This window comes from Oncorhynchus nerka, linkage group LG24 (genome assembly GCF_034236695.1).
Source record: "Oncorhynchus nerka isolate Pitt River linkage group LG24, Oner_Uvic_2.0, whole genome shotgun sequence".
Taxonomy (NCBI): Eukaryota; Metazoa; Chordata; class Actinopteri; order Salmoniformes; family Salmonidae; genus Oncorhynchus; species Oncorhynchus nerka.
The window spans coordinates 30,751,198-30,769,196 of NC_088419.1; the positions used below are offsets into that span (position 1 = coordinate 30,751,198).

The 17,999-nt window shown below is 42.9% G+C and overlaps 1 protein-coding gene and 1 long non-coding RNA gene across 2 annotated transcripts; both read right to left on the reverse strand.

Annotated features, from left to right (window-relative positions):
• Positions 1-2,934: 2,934 nt before the first annotated feature.
• On the reverse strand, positions 2,935-5,698 carry LOC135564385 (uncharacterized). The gene is made up of 2 exons (XM_065009436.1): positions 5,392-5,698; positions 2,935-4,554 (listed from the first exon to the last, which is right to left on the reverse strand). The coding sequence occupies exon 2, from the start codon at positions 4,099-4,101 to the stop codon at positions 3,211-3,213; it is 891 nt and encodes a 296-aa protein (XP_064865508.1). The 5' UTR covers positions 4,102-4,554; positions 5,392-5,698; the 3' UTR covers positions 2,935-3,210.
• Positions 5,699-15,838: 10,140 nt separating this feature from the next.
• Positions 15,839-17,115, reverse strand: LOC135564386 (uncharacterized). The gene is made up of 2 exons (XR_010460976.1): positions 16,246-17,115; positions 15,839-16,141 (listed from the first exon to the last, which is right to left on the reverse strand). It is a non-coding gene; the product is annotated as an uncharacterized LOC135564386 (long non-coding RNA).
• Between the last annotated feature and the right edge of the window lie 884 nt (positions 17,116-17,999).

Below are 17,999 nucleotides of genomic sequence, written 5' to 3' on the forward strand. Positions count from 1 at the left end.
CAATATTTAGTTTATTAATACATGGTTGTGTTTCTGTCTTCTGCCTTGGTATAGACTCTGAGATTATAGGGTAGGAAGCATGAGTTTTTACTCACCAATGTAACAGAGACTTAATAACTTAGTTATAGCCACAATCTGGTTACCTATAAGTACGAATATAATCATGTTTTTGGTTATTACATATTTATTAACTTATTTCCAGATAACTTCTAACCTACCCACAATGCACTATTTCTCAACATCGTATTGAGGATCTACTCTCTGCTACCAAGTTTGCTTGATAGTTCAGTAGCTAGCTCAAGCTGGCTTACGTTAGCTACACCTCATGTTATTCACAGACTTTGTTATTCATTGTTATCTATTGTGGACCCGTTAGCACGGCAGGCTCTGGTGCTTTCTTGCCTTGGAGTCAAAACGAAAATCATACCTGCTTGCTCTTTGTGTAGTACCTCATCTGTTCTCCTTTTTGTTTTGTCAACTTTCGTCATGTTCTCTCTGAAGAAGGCTATTGGAGTTTTGTCATTTTTCCCACCTTGGCTTAGTGCTAGTGCGCTAACTGACTGACATCTAGAATCTATCTATTTTGGATTTCAACCTGGTGAAGCAACCGCCTCCTCCTTGCATCAAACACCTCCATTTCCCCTAAATTAACAATATTTGCTTGCAATACAGTTTATCAACCACTAGAAGTTGTGTGTACGAATGGTTTAATAACTTAGTTATAGCCACAATCTGATTTGCGTGGACATACGCACAGTTTCCCGTAAAGTTCAATATTGATGCCTTCCGAGTGGGGCAGCGGTCTAAGGCACTATTGGAAGCACTGGGAGTCATTCATTGGCTAAAGTGAGGAGGTGGGGATGGTCAGCCAATCTTGACAGAAGTGTGACAGGTTCGATCGTAAAGCGCTGATACCGACCGCTTGTGGAGTGAGGTTCATCAATCAAACCTTAGTATTTTATTAGTATCCCCATTAGCTGTTGCCAAAGCAGCAGCTACTCTTCCTGGGGTCCAAACATAGATAAATCAAACAAAACATTGTGCATTATAGAAAATTACATTGCTCCATTATTACATTACAATACTACATTACATTCCTAAGAAAAGTGTGTGTGGAGTCTGTGTTTTACAGTCCGGTGTTAGAGAGTGTGAGTGTGTTTCTTCACAGTCCGCGTTGTGCCGTGAGGTGTGTTTTCATCTGGTTTTTAATCAGATTTGACTGCTGGCTTGATTTAGCTGACGTGGAAGACAGTTCCATGTAGTCATAGTGGCTCAATATAGTACTGTGCTTTTCCTAGCCTCTGTTCTGGACTTGGGGACTGTGAAGAGACCTCTGGTGGCATGTCTTGTGGGGTATGAGTGTCTTGAGTTGTGTGTTAACCGATTGAACAGACAGTTATGTGATTTTAACACATCAATACCTCTCACAAAGACCAGTAGTGATGCAGTCAATCTCTCCCCTACTTTGTGCCAGGAGAGATTGATATGCAGGTTGTTGATATTAGTCCTCCGTGTACATTTCAGGGCCAGACATGCTGTTCTGTTCCTGGTCAACTGGAATTTGCCTATGTCCCTCTTTGTAGTCCAGGTTTGATCAAACTAGGGCCTGTAGGACCTATTTGGTCGATTGTGATGTCAAGAAAGCAGAACATCACTTTTTTTTACAGACAGGCCTCTTCCCATTTTAGCCACCTTTGAATCAATATGTTTTGACCATGTCAGCTTACAATCTAGGGTTACACCGAGCAGTTTACTCTCCTTAACTTGCTTTTATCGCCACATTATTCATTGCTAGATTTAGATTAGGTTTAGGGTTTAACAAATGATTTGTCCCAAATACAATGCTTTTAGTTTATCATATATTTAGGACTAGCTTATTACTTGCCACCCATTTAAAATGGACTGCAGCTCTTTGTTGTTGCAGTGATTTCACTTGCTCTGGTGGGTGTCTGACGTGTATAATGTTGAGTCATCGGCGTACATAGACATAAAGGGTTTTATTCAATGCTAGTGGTAGGTCATTAGCAAAAACAGAGAACAGTAGAGGGCCAAGACAGCTGCCTTGAGGAACACCACCCTCAACCTGGTTTACGTTGGAGAGGCTTCCATTAAATAAAACAAGCGTATGTGTTCTATTAAATAAGCTGCACTGAAATCTAACAATACAGCTCCCACAATCTTCTTATTATCAATTTCTTTCGGGCAATCATCAGTAATTTGTGTCATATGTTGAGTGCCCTTCCTTATGAACATTCTAAAAGTCTGTTATTACGATGAAATAACATTGTATCTGGACAAACACTATTTTTTCCAAAAGTTTACTAAGGGGGCGGTAGTTGGCCAATTAGTCGGCTGTTTGAACGGGTAAAGGGTGCTTTGCTATTTCTGGGTAGTTTTTACTAATGCTGGTTATCACCTTTCTGATAACCTCAGGCTACTGTAAAATTGAAAATTGTCCAACTTCAAAAGTGTCTCTTTCTGTGATGATTCAGTTCCCCTCAAATAGGATCTCTTTAACTTTGTGCAATTATATTGTTATTACCACCACCATCATTATAATCAACATCATAAATTGTTATAAAATGTGCCTTGCTGTTTTATACAGTACCATGCTAAAATGTTTATTCTATTCTACAGAGCCATTTACTTTAAGTTCGTATTCTTATATTTTATTATTTATTATTGTTGCATTGTCCAGAAGGAACCTGCAAGTAAGCATTTTGTTGGACAATGTATACCATACATATCCTGTACATACAACTAATAAAACTTGAAACGTATAATTTTTTTAATCTAACTTGACTCTTTATAAAAGTCCAATTACGCATAGAACGATCTCCAATGAGGATGGAATGCCACGATACGCATCATGTGTCACGATCGTCGTCCTCCTCGTCTGAGGAGGAGTAGTTGGAAGGATCGGAGGACCAAAATGCAGCGTGGTATGTGCTCATCGTGAATTTAATGAACAGAGAACACTTGAACAAACTATACAAAACAAAAAACGAATAACGACCGTGAAGCTATAATAACAACTGTGCTGACACAAGCAACTAACATAGACAATCACCCACAACCCACAATGACAAAACAGGCTACCTAAATATGGTTCCCAATAGGAGACAATGACTAACACCTGCCTCTGATTGAGAACCATATCAGGCCAAACACAGAAACAGACAAACTAGACATCCAACATAGAATGCCCACTCAGATCACACCCTGACCAAACAAAACATAGAAACATACAAAGCAAACCATGGTCTGGGCGTGACAGGCTCTGGCAGCTCCTGGCTGGTTGACGGCTCTGGCGGCTCCTGGCTGGCTGATGGCTCTGGCGGCTCCCGGCTGGTTGACGGCTCTGGCGGCTCCCGGCTGGTTGACGGCTCTGGCGGCTCCCGGCTGGCTGACGGCTCTGGCGGCTCCCGGCTGGCTGGCGGCTCTGGCGGCTCCCGGCTGGCTGGCGGCTCCCGGCTGGCTGGCGGCTCTGGAGGCTCCCGGACAGACGGGAGACTCTGGCGGCTCAGGACAGACGGGAGACTCTGGCGGCTCAGGACAGACGGGAGACTCTGGCGGTTCAGGACAGACGGGAGACTCTGGCGGCTCAGGACAGACGGGAGACTCTGGCGGCTCTGGGGAGGAGGAAGGCTCTAGCAGCGCTGGACAGGCATGAGCACCTGTAGGCAAAAGACGGAGAGAAAGCCTGGTGCGGGGGGCTGCCACCGGAGGGCTGGTGCGTGGAGGTGGCACTGGATAAACCGGACCGTGAAGGCGCACTGGAGATCTTGAGAGCAGGGCTTGCACCATCCGCCCTGGCTGGATCTTCACCCTAGCCCGGCAGATGTGGGGAGCTGGGATGTAGCGCACCGGGCTAAGCACGCGTACTGGGGACACCGTGCGTTCCACCGCATAACACGGTGCCTGACCAGTACAACGCCCTCCACGGTTAGCACGGCTAGGAGCGCTGTAGCGCTGAGCTGGCACAGGACGTGCAGGGCTAGGGAGGTGCACAGGAGGCCTGGTGCGTGAGGCTGGCACAGTCTTCACCAGACGACTAGCACGCACCTCAGGACGAATATGGAGAGCTGACCCAGGTGACATCAACTCCCCAACACGCTCCGTCGTGCCTCATACACCAACACAGCACCTCCCTCATAACTATCTCCTCCAATTTCCCCATTAACTCCTTCACTGTCTCTGCTTCGCTCACCTCCAACACCACCCTGACCGGCTATGGTTCCCTCCTTGACTCCTTACGGTAAACAGGGGGAGTTGGCTCAGGTCTGACTCCTGACTTTGCCACACTCTCCCTGTGCCCCCGCTCAATACATTTTTGGGGCTGCCTCTTCCAGCCGCTCTGCCGTGCTAGCTCCTCGTAATGCCGCCTCTCTGCTTTCGCTGCCCCCAGCTCTGCTTTGGGGCAGTAATATTCCAAAATCTCCTCCCATGTCCAGGAGTCTTGTGATGCTGGCCGCTGTTGCTGCTACTGCCCGTTACCACGCCGCTTGGTCCTTGGTTGGTGGGTGATTCTGTCACGATCGTCGTCCTGCTCGTCTGAGGAGGAGTAGTTGGAAGGATCGGAGGATCAAAATGCAGCGTGGTATGTACTCATTGTGAATTTAATGAACAGAGAACACTTGAACAAACTATACAAAACAAAAAACGAATAACGACCGTGAAGCTATAATAACAACTGTGCTGACACAAGCAACTAACATAGACAATCACCCACAATCCACAATAACAAAACAGGCTACCTAAATATGGTTCCCAATAGGAGACAATGACTAACACCTGCCTCTGATTGAGAACCATATCAGGCCAAACACAGAAACAGACAAACTAGACATCCAACATAGAATGCCCACTCAGATCACACCCTGACCAAACAAAACATAGAAACATACAAAGCAAACTATGGTCAGGGTGTGACATCATGAATAAAGGAATGCATTGTGTGGACAATATCTCATGTCATACATTATCCAATAAACATCAAGTGGCACCTCAATTGGGGAGGACCGCTCGTGGTAATGGTCAGAGCAGTATAGGTGGAATGGTATCAAATACATCAAACATCTGTCTTCCATGTGTTTGATGCCATTCCATTGCTCCATTCCAGCCATTATTATGAGCCGTCCTCCCCACAGCAGCCTCCACTGAGATTACAATATGCTTTATAGACTGTATTAGGTGATTCAGGTTATCTTCCTACCTTTTGAAATCTAGAATTGGCCGAAGCATTGTTAAGCTTATTTGCACATAAAACAAACAGAAAATCACCCGGAAGCCCCTGCAACCCATGAATTCCCCGGTCTAACCACATTGTTGCCAGAAAAACAGCAACCATTTACAGAATCAGGATATGAGAGTGAACGTGTGTCCACTTACAGGTGTGTGTGCGTGCGTTCGGGGACATCGCCGGGTTTGCTCCTTCAGGTGCGCGCTGGTCATGTGAGCGGTGGTCAGCCCTGCCAGCTGGCCGCGTCACTGTGCGTTGTCATGGAAAGTTGGAACGTGCGCCCCGTGGCTTCCCCACTTCACGAGTGTGAGAGGGAAGTAAAAGGATTCTCAGTTTTCCCTCCATGCTAGCTCGCAGGTGCCAACAGACCACCTGACAGACGGATTGACCACCGTTTCTAAATATCTCAGCACCGAACGTGTGCGACACCACGGCTGTTGAATGAGGAGAGGACGAGGGGACACATCCTTTCCCACTATGGTGGTCGTTTCTCCCCACATAGTTGGAATTGGAAAAGGGAGAGATGTAACCTATCAATATAAGGAACTGGATCAAAACATTATGATCATCTGTGACTTTCTGAGGCTAAATAGAATACTGAAAAGTCATTTATCTCTATGTCCTTTCTTTAAAATCAATGATTTTACATGGTTGGATAGAAATCTGCGGGATCCTCGATTTCACAGGAATGCAGTTCTGCCCTCTGCTTGTGATGCGGAGTACTACAAGCCTGAACTGAGAGCACGAATGCAGCACACGGTGCATTCGGAAAGTATCCAGACCCCTTGACTTCTTCCACATTTTGTTACGTTCCAGCCAAGGTTGCGGAGTAACGGATTACATGTAACGGATTACATGTAATCAGTTACGTTCCCAGCAAAAATATTGTAATCAGATTAACAGATATTTTTGAACAACTAAATTATTGCTTCGAGGAATACTTTTAAATTCAGAAAGGATGTTTACAGCCTTATTCGAAAATTGATAAAATTGTTTATTTCCCTCATCAATCTACACACAATACCCCATAATGACAAAGCCAAAACAGGTTTTTAGAATTTTTTGTAAATGTATTAAAAATAAATGTGATATTTACGGTTTTTATTTTTATTACATTTAAAAAAAATCTTAAACCTGTTTTGGCTTTGTCATTATGGGTTATTGTGTGTAGATTAATGAGGGAAATAAACCATTTTATCAATTTTCGAATAAGGTTGTAACGTAACAAAAGGTGGAAAAGGTCAAGGGATCTGAATACTTTCCGAATGCATTGTATAGTGCACAGTGATGATTTTAGCATGTAAATCTTGGTGGGGCAAACTCCCCAAAACATTTTGGGATGCATGCCAGCAAAGCATGTTTCTTTAAAACAGGCTATTGGCTACATGTGCACCACCAAGTCAGAACAGTAGGCTAAGTTATGAGGGATAAAGGGACCAACTTATTAGGGTGAGGTACATGTGTTACTAACAGCTTACTTCACAACATACACTTAGTATTACCTTCTTAGCTACAGTATACATATCTTGCTGGAATATTACATAATTTATGCGGCAGCATACACATACAATACATTTTTGGACTCAACTACCTGTGCTCACTTGAACTGGAAGGTGGCGCGGCGGTCATTCCTGGGCAAATTTTGTCATCAGACTTTGTCATCAATGGAATTATGGTGCTTTCAAGACAACTGGGAACTGAAAAAAACATGACGTCGGTGATCTTCAGGTCGGAGCTCTAGAAAGAGGTCCGAGTTCTTGACTTGGAATTCCCAGTTGGATGACAGTTCAAAACGTACACACCCACTCCACTGAATAGCAGTCTACTGATTGCCTTGCAATGCTTGCAGTTAGCCACAGATTCTTTCCAAACCACCCATTGTTGAATTTGTGATTTCCAACTTGGTGTAATGTTTATATCCAATGGCCGATGAGCACCAATACGTTTTATCCATAATTTCTCTTCATATGACAAGTATTGAAAAGGATTTGCCTGTAGATTGTCGACTTGATTCATGATGATGACTGGTAGCTTGCTAGCTAAGATTTAGATTTTGTATGATGTTGTCATTATCAGTCCAATCAAAACTACGATGGATATAACGTGATTCTGTGGCCAATGACCTTGAGACTTCTTGGATGGTACTTCTAATATAATTCTATGGCAGCACCCAAGGGGCTTGAATTTTCAAACGCTCCCCATAGATTTTGCAGTAACGTAGTATCTCCATGAGTGACCAAACACTGAGCCAATCACGGTGCAACTAGAGAACATTACCAAACCTTACGCTCCAGAGCTTGACGTCGCTGGTCTACTAACCACTGGTCCTGGCAAGCCACATTGCGCACACCTGCTCCCCATCGTTAAGCACACCTGGACTTCATCACCACCCTGATTACTCTCTCTTTATATAGCCCTCTGTAGCCTCAGTCATCAGGCAGTATTGGTTTTGGTAACATTTAGTACGCAGTGCTGGTTTTGCGTTTGTTTGTTTGTTTGTTTGTTTGTTTGTTTGTTTGTTTGTTTGTTTGTTTGTTTGTTTGTTTGTTTGTTTGTTTGTTTGTTTGTTTGTTTGTTTGTTTGTTTGTTTGTTTGTTTGCTTGCTTGCTGTATTTATATAAAAAAAAAATAATAACTCACCTTCTGCACCTGACTCCCCGTGACTACATTACAGCTAGGCTAAAACACATGCATTTTGGAACTGCCTTCTCACGAAAGTAAAAAAGAGACCATGTTTGTATGCAACTTTATTAACTCAAATATATATATATTTTACATAGTTTGCAAACGGATATGTGACATGTATTAACGCCAAAAAAAACATGCAAAACAGGCTAAACTTTAATTTTTTATTTATTTCTTTGCATAAACAGGTGGGGCTCAAAACAGGTGGGCTTTGCCTCACGTGCCCTGAATGAGGGGTCACCCCTGATAGTACAGTAAGCCACTGTAGTAAACTACTCCACTGTGTCTTCTACACTGACAGATTGACTGACATAGAGGAAGTCTATTGTACAGATAAGAATGTAGTGACATAACTCATCAGCCAGCTGGTGACATGTTAAACCCTCATGCTATGGAGGATGGCAGGGGACAGCGAGAGAGGGGGTTTAGAAAGAGAATAACAAGAAGGAGAGAGATGCAACACAACACAAACACTATATGACCAAAAGTATGTGGACACCTGCTTGACGAATATCTCATTCCAAAATCATGGGTATTAATATGGAGTTGGTCCCCCCTTGCAATTATAGCACCCTCCACTCTTCTGGGAAGGCTTTCCACTAGATGTTGGAGCATTGCTGCTGGGATTTGCTTCCATTCAACCACAAGAGCTTTAGTAGGGCAATGATGTTGGGCAATTAGGCCTGGCTCGCAGTCGGTGTTCCAATTCATCCCAAAGGTTTTCGATGGGGTTTAGGTCAGGGCTCTGTGCAGGCCAGTCAAGTTACTCCACATCGATCTCAACAAACCATTACTGTGTGGACCTCGCTTTGTGCACGGGGGTATTGTCATGCTGAAACAGGAAAGGGCTTTCCCAAACTGTTGCCACAGAGTTGGAAGCCCAGAATCGTCTAGAATGTCATTGTATTCTGTAGCGTTAAGAATTCCCTTCACTAGAACTAAGGGGCATAGCCTGAACCATGAAAAACAGGTCCATACCATTATTCTTCCTCCACCAAACTTTACAGTTGGCACTATGCATTCAGGCAGGTAGCGTTCTCCTCACATCTGCCAACATAGATTTGTCCGTCGGACTGCCAGATGGTGAAGCGTGATTCATCACTCCAGAGAACGAGTTTCCACTGCTCCAGAGTCCAATGGCGGCAATCTTTACACCATTCCAGCCACGCATGGCATTGCGTATGGTGATCTTAGGCTTGTGTGCAGCTGCTCGGCCATGGAAACCCATTTCATGAAGCTTACGACAAACAGTTTTTGTGCTGACTTTGCTTCCAGAGGCAGTTTGGAAATGTTTGTTTATGGAGATTGCATGACGGTGTACTTAATTTTATACACCTGTTAGCAATGGGTGGGGCTGAAAGTGCCGAATCCACTAATTTGAAAGGGTGTCCACATACTTTTGTATATATAGTGTAGTTGAGAGAGAAAAGATTTGGCAATCATGTAAGTTGAGCAGGGCTGAGGAGAGTTTCTTGGCTCGGAATTCATCCATAGTTTAATTGAAGAATAACACAGGTTCATCAACTGTGTCACCAAGCTCCTGTTTCTGCTGACTCTGTGCGTGTGTGTAAGGTTTAGTGTGTGTAAGCGTGTGTGTGTACCTATTATCTGCTTACACTATGACAATCAGTGTCAGACACACACACACACAGTCGACTTAATGAGATTTCCACTCCTACAGTTGGCACGAAAAACAACCCCCCAAACATAAAGAGACACACTCTCACACACCTATTGCTATTGCATCCCATCCCACACACAAGCACACACATACTGTTGCAGACAGAGTTCAGTGTGTCAAATCGGAGGGCATGTTGTCCGGTCCTCTGGCAGTCTCTATGGGGGTGCCACAGGGTTCAATTCTCGGGCCGACTCTTTTCTCTGTATATATCAATGATGTTGCTCTTGCTGCGGGCGATTCCCTGATCCACCTCTACGCAGACGACACCATTCTGTATACTTCCGGCCCTTCCTTGGACACTGTGCTATCTAACCTCCAAACGAGCTTCAATGCCATATAACACTCTATCCGTGTCCTCCAACTGCTCTTAAACGCTAGTAAAACCAAATGCATGCTTTTCAACCGTTCGCTGCCTGCAGCCGCACACCCGACTAGCATCACCACCCTGGAAGGTTCCGACCTAGAATATGTGGACATCTATAAGTACCTAGGTGTCTGGCTAGACTGTAAACTCTCCTTCCAGGCTCATATCAAACATTTCCAATCTAAAATCAAATCTAGAGTCGGCTTTCTATTCCGCAACAAAGCCTCCTTCACACACGCCGCCAAACTTACCCTAGTAAAACTGACTATCCTACCGATCCTCGACTTTGGCGATGTCATCTACAAAATAGCTTCCAAACTGGATGCAGTTTATCACAGTGCCATCTGTTTTGTTACTAAAGCACCTTATACCACCCACCCCTGCGACCTGTATGCTCTAGTCGGCTGGCCCTCGCTACATATTCGTCGCCAGACCCACTGGCTCCAGGTCATCTACAAGTCCATGCTAGGTAAAGCTCCGCCTTATCTCAGTTCACTGGTCACGATGGCAACACCCACCCGTAGCACGTGCGCCAGCAGGTGTATCTCACTGATCATCCCTAAAGCCAACACCTCATTTGGCAGCCTTTCGTTCCAGTTCTCTGCTGCCTGTGACTGGAACGAATTGCAAAAATCGCTGAAGTTGGAGACTTTTATCTCCCTCACCAACTTCAAACATCTGCTATCCGAGCAGCTAACCGATCGCTGCAGCTGTACACAGTCTATCGGTAAATAGCCCACCCAATTTACCTACCTCATCCCCATACGGTTTATATTTATTTACTTTTCTGCTCTTTTGCACACCAGTATCTCTACCTGTACATGACCATCTGATCATTTATCACTCCAGTGTTAATCTGCAAAATTGTAATTATTCGCCTACCTCCTCATGCCTTTTGCACACAATGTATATAGACTCTCTCTTTTTTCCCTTTTTTTCTACTGTGTTATTGACTTGTTAATTGTTTACTCCATGTGTAACTCTATGTTGTCTGTTCACACTGCTATGCTTTATCTTGGCCAGGTCGCAGTTGCAAATGAGAACTTGTTCTCAACTAGCCTACCTGGTTAAATAAAGGTGAAATAAAAAAATAAAAATAAAAAAACACACTTTTAGGGTTGAAGGATCTGTCTGTGGTATTGTAACAGGGTAGAACCATCAACCTATTTTGAACGCACTCTTGTAGGTCTGCCTGTGCCAGGTGTATGTGATTGTTAATTAAGGGCTTGGCATTTTGTATAAAAGCCTTCCTGTTTGTGTCATTCAGGCATGTGCTAGTTGGTGGGCCTTGGGTGGATGGGAGCGGTGATGGTGGGTCATTGACAAAGTAAGTATGAGAAATAGGAATGATTGTAAATGTAGTGTTTAAAGGCATTGGTGCCCATTTTCCACCTAGACCTGCTCTCCTTCCCTCTGGACACGCCCTCTGTGAGCGTTGCAAAGATAATTAATGTCTCTGTGAATGAAACATGTAACTCTAGTGATATTTGTTTGTGAGAAATCTGATATTGTTATCTATTAAAGTCTGTCTTGTAGGACTCCTGGAGCTGAAGATGGTGTATGGAAATTGTGCATTTTCTTGTGACTGAATTAATTGTTGCATCTTGATATTGTTGTCGGAATCCTCGGCACCACTCCCTGATGCAAATGACCTGTTATGTTCATCTTAGTCCCTAGGACCTCACCTCGCATATATATATAATCCCCCACGTTACAGTATTACAAGGAAGTCTTCCACCCTCGTAATGCACATCAATACTACGACCACACACAGTTGATGCTTCTTATATAACCTCCTACAACAAATACACTCCGCGGCCAAAAGTATGTGGACAACTGCTCGTTTCATTCCAAAATCATGGGCATTAACATGGAGTTGGTCCCCCTTCGCTGCTGTAACAGCATCCACTCTTTTGGGAAGGCTTTCTGCTAGATGTTGGTACATTGCTGTGGAGATTTGCTTCCATTCAACTACAAGGGCATTAGTGAGGTGTGGAAGCAATTCTATAGGAGACTGCAGATTATTTTAACCTTTGTGTAGTCTTTAACATTCTGTATACTCCTTGTCCTAAATGATTTTAAAAAATGACCTGCCTTCACTAAACCCCTAAAATAAAGCAGCTTAATATAATTTTTAACCCCAAAGGTTGTTTCTTCATGCAAAATAGATTCAGCATTCAGCACATTTGTGGGTATTTGGGTTTTCCGTCTTCACAATGCAGAAAGACTTAATTTAAATCAGTGGACACTTATTTTTTTATTACAACACACCTGTCATTGTTTTCTTTACTGAAGTAGAGGTTTATTATTATTGCTAAATGTACTGCATAGGTGTGAACATATATTTATTTGTTCACAGAAATGTGCAGAAAGTAGTTTTATTGAAGGTAATCAGTAAGTATTTTTTGGCAACAGTTGCTCTATGTACTGTACAATGAGGAATTCAACAACAAAATGCTAGTCTTCTCCTTATTTTTTTTTTTACCATTGCCCACACCCACAAAGTTTATCAACAAGTAAGAGACACAAATCAACCAACTCTAATTAGGACAGTACGCATGTGTTTGCATGGACTTCTTACATGTGCAGCACATAGTATTTGTTTTACAGTCCTTCTTTAGGGGGCAGAATTTGCATCTCCACCTCTTGCCTGCTGCAGCTTCAGGTGGATCACAAGGTTCAGCCCCCTGAACAGCTTGCACAAGCATAGCAGATGCTGCTGTATGGGGGAGATGCATCCCCACACTTTCAAAGAAGGGAGCAAGTGCCTTTCCCAGCTGCTCCAGGAACACCCTCTAGTTCCGCTTATCAGGAATCCAGGTAGGGTTGATCTTGTTACAATGCCTTCATGATATGGATGAGGACCAGCGGGCAGTCATCCTCCTGCAGCTGTAAATTCTAATCATGTTGTCCATGCCTCCTTTGTGGTTGTAGTCCACGATGATCACTGATTTCAGCTGTTTTCTGCAGTGTGCTCAGGAGGACCACATTCTTGTTCCTCTTTGGGAGGTAAGAAACTAGAGTGGGGGTGTAGGCAAACTTTGGTGAGAAGGCCTCTCTGCTTTCTCACCAAGCTCAGGCTTGTTGTTTCTAACTGTGCCAACCATGGTGATCTTCCTCTTCAGGAACTGCTGGCTGAGTTCAATCAGTAGCACAAAATCTCAATTTATTTGTGGTGTGTAAATGATTTTAACCTCTTCAACCTATGGGGGCGCTATTTCATTATTGGATTAAAAAAGTACCCGTTTTAAGCGCAATATTTTGTCACAAAAAGATGCTCGACTATGCATATAATTGACAGCTTTGGAACGAACACTCTGACGTTTCCAAAACTGCAAAGATATTATCTGTGAGTGCCCCAGAACTGATGCTACAGGCGAAACCAAGATGAAATTCAAACAGGAAATGAGCAGGATTTTTGAGGCTCTGTTTTTCATTGTCTCCTTATATGGCTGTGAAAGCGCCAGGAATGAGCCTGCCCTTTCTATCGTTTCTCCAAGTTGTCTGCAGCATTGTGACGTATTTGTAGGCATATCATTGGAAGATTGGCCATAAGAGACTACATTTACCAGGTGTCCGCCCGGTGTCCTTTGTTGAAATTGCTGCGTAATCTCCAAGCTGCTCGCATTCATCCATGTGATTGAGACAGAGAGGATACTAACAGGAACGATATATCATGAAGAGATATGTGAAAAACACCTTGAGGATTGATTCTAAACACCGTTTACCATGTTTGTCGATTATTATGGAGTTAATGTGGGAAAAAGTTTGGCGTTTTGATGAATGAATTTGTTTTTTTTTTGGTAGCCAAACATGACGCACAAAATGGACCGATTTCTCCTGCACAAATAATTTTCAGGAAAAACTGAACATTTGCTATCTAACTGAGTCTCCTCATTGAAAACAGAAGTTCTTCAAAGATAAATTATTTTATTTGAATGGTTTTCTGGTTTTGTGAAAATGTTGCCTGCTGAATGCTAACGCTAGCTATCAATACTGTTACACAAATGCTTGTTTTGCCATGGTTGAGGAGCATATTTTTGAAAATCTGACATGACAGTGTTGTTAACAAAAGGCTAAGCTTGAGAGCTAGCATATTTATTTCAATTCATTTGCGATTTTCATGAATAGTTAACGTTGCGTTATGGTAATGGACTTGAGGCTGTAGTCACGATCCCGGGATGGCTCGACGCAAGAAGTTAACCTCTTGAACCTATAGGGGCGCTGTGTCATTATTGGATAAAAAGACGTGCCCGTTTTAAGCGCAATATTTTGTCACGAAAAGATGCTCGACTATGCATGGAATTGACAGCCTTGGAAAGACAACTCTGACGTCTCCAAAACTGCAAAGATATTATCTGTGCGTGCCCCAGAACTAATGCAACAGGCGAAACCAAGATGATGTTTCATACAGGAAATGCCACGGATTCTGAAGGCGCTGTGTTCCAATGTCTCCTTATATGGCTGTGAATGCGCCAGGAATGAGCCTGCGCTTTCTGTATATTCCCCGAGGTGTCTGCAGCATTGTGACTGTTTGTAGGCATATCATTGGAAGATTGACCATAAGAGACTACATTTACCTGGTGTCCCGCCCGGTGTCCTGTGTGCGTAATCAGTAAGTCCATGCGCGTTCCATTTCTTCAGAATTGAAAGTAAACTGCCACGATGGATTTTATCATCGATAGATATGTGAAAAACACCTTGAGGATTGATTCTAAAATCGTTTGCCATGTTTGTCGATATTATCGAGTTAATTTGGAAAAAAAGTTCGCGTTTGAATGACTTATTTTTTCCTTACCAAAACGCGATGAACAAAACGGAGCGATTAGTCGACACAAATAATATTTTTAATCACCACTGAGCTCTTTGATGTTCCACTACAATAGTAAAGTTACCCTCACCCTGGGGTATGAATGTACAGCAATGGTAACCTATCATTTGGCACACTTATGCAAACACTTAGCCTCTGGCTACAAATACATTTTACACAATGATTCATTCTATGTAACCCATAACACGGTAGTCACTACTGCTAGTCCACTTACATGGTACAATTGACTTGAGCATGTTTATAACGGTCTCATCCAGAAAGCCATATGTATTGATGTACTTCATAATTAGAATGCTGCTAACTTTTTCCTTTTTTTTTTTAAACAAAACCCATCCTATCAATGTTATGCAACCCAAACTTAGCACACACCAATACAGTTAGAATGTACATTTACAAACAGGATCATATAGACAGTTTGTACTACGTGCTATCATTACAGCCCACGAGTGACATGTTAATGACAGATCGGTATCTCAATGCTTCCAAAGTCTAAATTACTATACATTTCACAATGTGCAGACCTCCACAATCAACCTGATGCCCCAAATAAACAATTATGGGCACTTCACACTGTTCTCAACTATCCATTCATCTAGACACCATGTGGTCACCTTCGCCATAACCTTGACAGACCAAAACAGTTTAAGGCATTTTTGATTCTGAAAACTTTACCGTATGATGAATTATTACCTTCCCAATTTTCTTAATACAACATTTATAAAACGAATATCAAAGAGCATTGTTGAAACCATTTAGCAAATTTGCATATACTCCCTTATCATACTGACGATCTCTTCACAGAGTCACAGGGTCAGGAAGTTAGAGGACTAATCCTTAGGCAGTAATCGCGATCATGCAGCAGACCCAATCTGGTGAGATTTGTATCAAAACACTTCTATACATCACTAGAGAATGTATAAACTTCAATCTAAAAACCTGAAAGGACTGGTAATTCCCCCATTTTGACACATGATTCATAAAGTGATTTAATGTGTAAAAAAAAAAAAAAAACACAGCAAATTAGAATTACTACCCTTGATAATTCAATTTTTTATTACTCAAATTAATTCAAAGAATAGAAAAATGGACTAGACAGGTCTATCCTTCTCATGGTCCGACTCTCACTGTCACGTTCTTTCAAAATCGAACCCAGAAGCAGACCAGGACAAGGAGAGTAGGAAGAAGGTGAGTATTTATTTACATGTGAATGGGTAGATATATCCAGGTGGCGTAGCGGGCAGCGGTGGTGAGTTGATGGGAGTAAATAGGTGGATCCAATGGGGTAGCGGAATCCTCCGACGACCAGGCGGGAATGGGGTAAATGATCCGGGTGAGTAACTGAAGACAGAACAAACGGAGGTAAGTTTAAGGCAAGCAATACGTAAAAAAAACAACAAAACAAATTCTATCCAACTTGATGCTGATACTATGGCACAACATACTGTTCATGGCTAACGATCCGGCAGGGAATGGATGTCAGGTCTGGGCTTATGAAGAGGAGAGATGATGATCAGGACCAGGTGTGCAGATAGCTGATGGGATACAGGTGCGGGTAATCAGAACTCTCAACTGGCTATATTGCCCGGCAACCAGACAGGGTGCGTTCCAGGACGCCGGAAAAACACTCCAGGACAGAACACAGGCAAAAAACAGACTCAGGAAACGGGATTCGTGACACTCACATATAATTATAAACTTCTCCTTAATTGATTATAACCTTCAAATCATTATTACACATGACTTTTAAATCATCATCCAATGTCTGAGGGTGATCAAACCACACTAGAAATTCAGGTCAGAGGTCATTCAAACCCTTCAAAGAAGTTTCTTCCTCTATTTAATTATGTAAAAACAGTCAAACATTTCATGTCACAGTAAGTTTCTTCAGTGAATTCTTTTGATGACAAATGTACGTGTTCATGTGTTTGCCTATTAAGGTACAGTCTGTTTAACCTGTGAAAACCAAATTAAACAGACAACTCACAAATCAGACATGGCATTAAACACATTCATAATGTAGGGTCAAAACAAAATTTGTCAGGCCTTATTAAATTGCTGGTTGAAAACTGTTTTCTGCCCCTCCCCCAAAAAATAATTTGAAGGTAATTGGCCCTCTTTCTGAGACACCCATAAACAGGACCAAGCCTGGTCTGCTGAGGAGTGACTGACTCCATCCTAGCTGGAGGGGTGCTCTCATCTTATCTATGAACATAAGCAGGTGTCACCCCCTGGCCATAGAGAGGCTTTTATTCTCTATTTTGGTTAGGCTAGGGTGTGACTAGGGTGGGCATTCTAGTTTCTTTATTTCTTTGTTTTCTATTTCTTTGTTTTTGGCCGAGTGTGGTTCCCAATCAGAGGCAGCTGTCTATCGCTGTCTCTGATAGGGAATCATACTTAGGCAGCCCTTTTCTCACCTGTGATTTGTGAGTAGTTGTTTTCTGTATAGTTTATTTGCCTTACCGAACTGTTTGTTTTTTCACTTTGTGTTTTGTTCAAGTGTTTTTGTGAAATAAAAATATCATGAACACTTATCACGCTGCGCTTTGGTCCATGCCTTCCGAAGAGAGACGTTACAACAGGGCTCTAACTCCTATAGCTCCACAATGAGATAGCTGGCTAACAGCCTGCTGCATCCTTAGTGGAGTCTGCCACCAGCTCAGCTATCCCCATTGAGACCGTGTCTGTGCCTCGCTCTAGGTTGGGCAAACTTAACATGGCGGTGTTCGCCTTAGCGGTCTCACTGGAATAAAGACCTCCTCCATTCCAGTCATTATTGAAAGAGATTGTGATATCTCAAAATAGGGCTACTTAATGTTAGCTCCTTCACTTCCAAGGCAGTTATTGCCAATGAACTAATCACTGATCATAATCTTGACGTGATTGGCCTGACTGAAACATGGCTGAAGCCTGATGAATTTACTGTGTTAAATGAGGCATCTCCTCCTGTTTACACTAGTGTCATGACGTTGCCCTCTTTGGGGCAAGCCCCATCCCTCTCTCCCTGCCTCCCTCTTGCCTCCTTCAACTAGGCTGCTGTGGTCAGAGAGAGGTTGTAAATTCCTGAGAAGACCCTGCCACATAGTATAAGAGGCAGAGTAAATGTTCATAGAGCACAAAGGAATTTCTTCCACCAGACAGAACTTGAGGTACGAACAAATGTCATGTTCCGGAGAAAGTATAAAAGATCGGTGAAGAA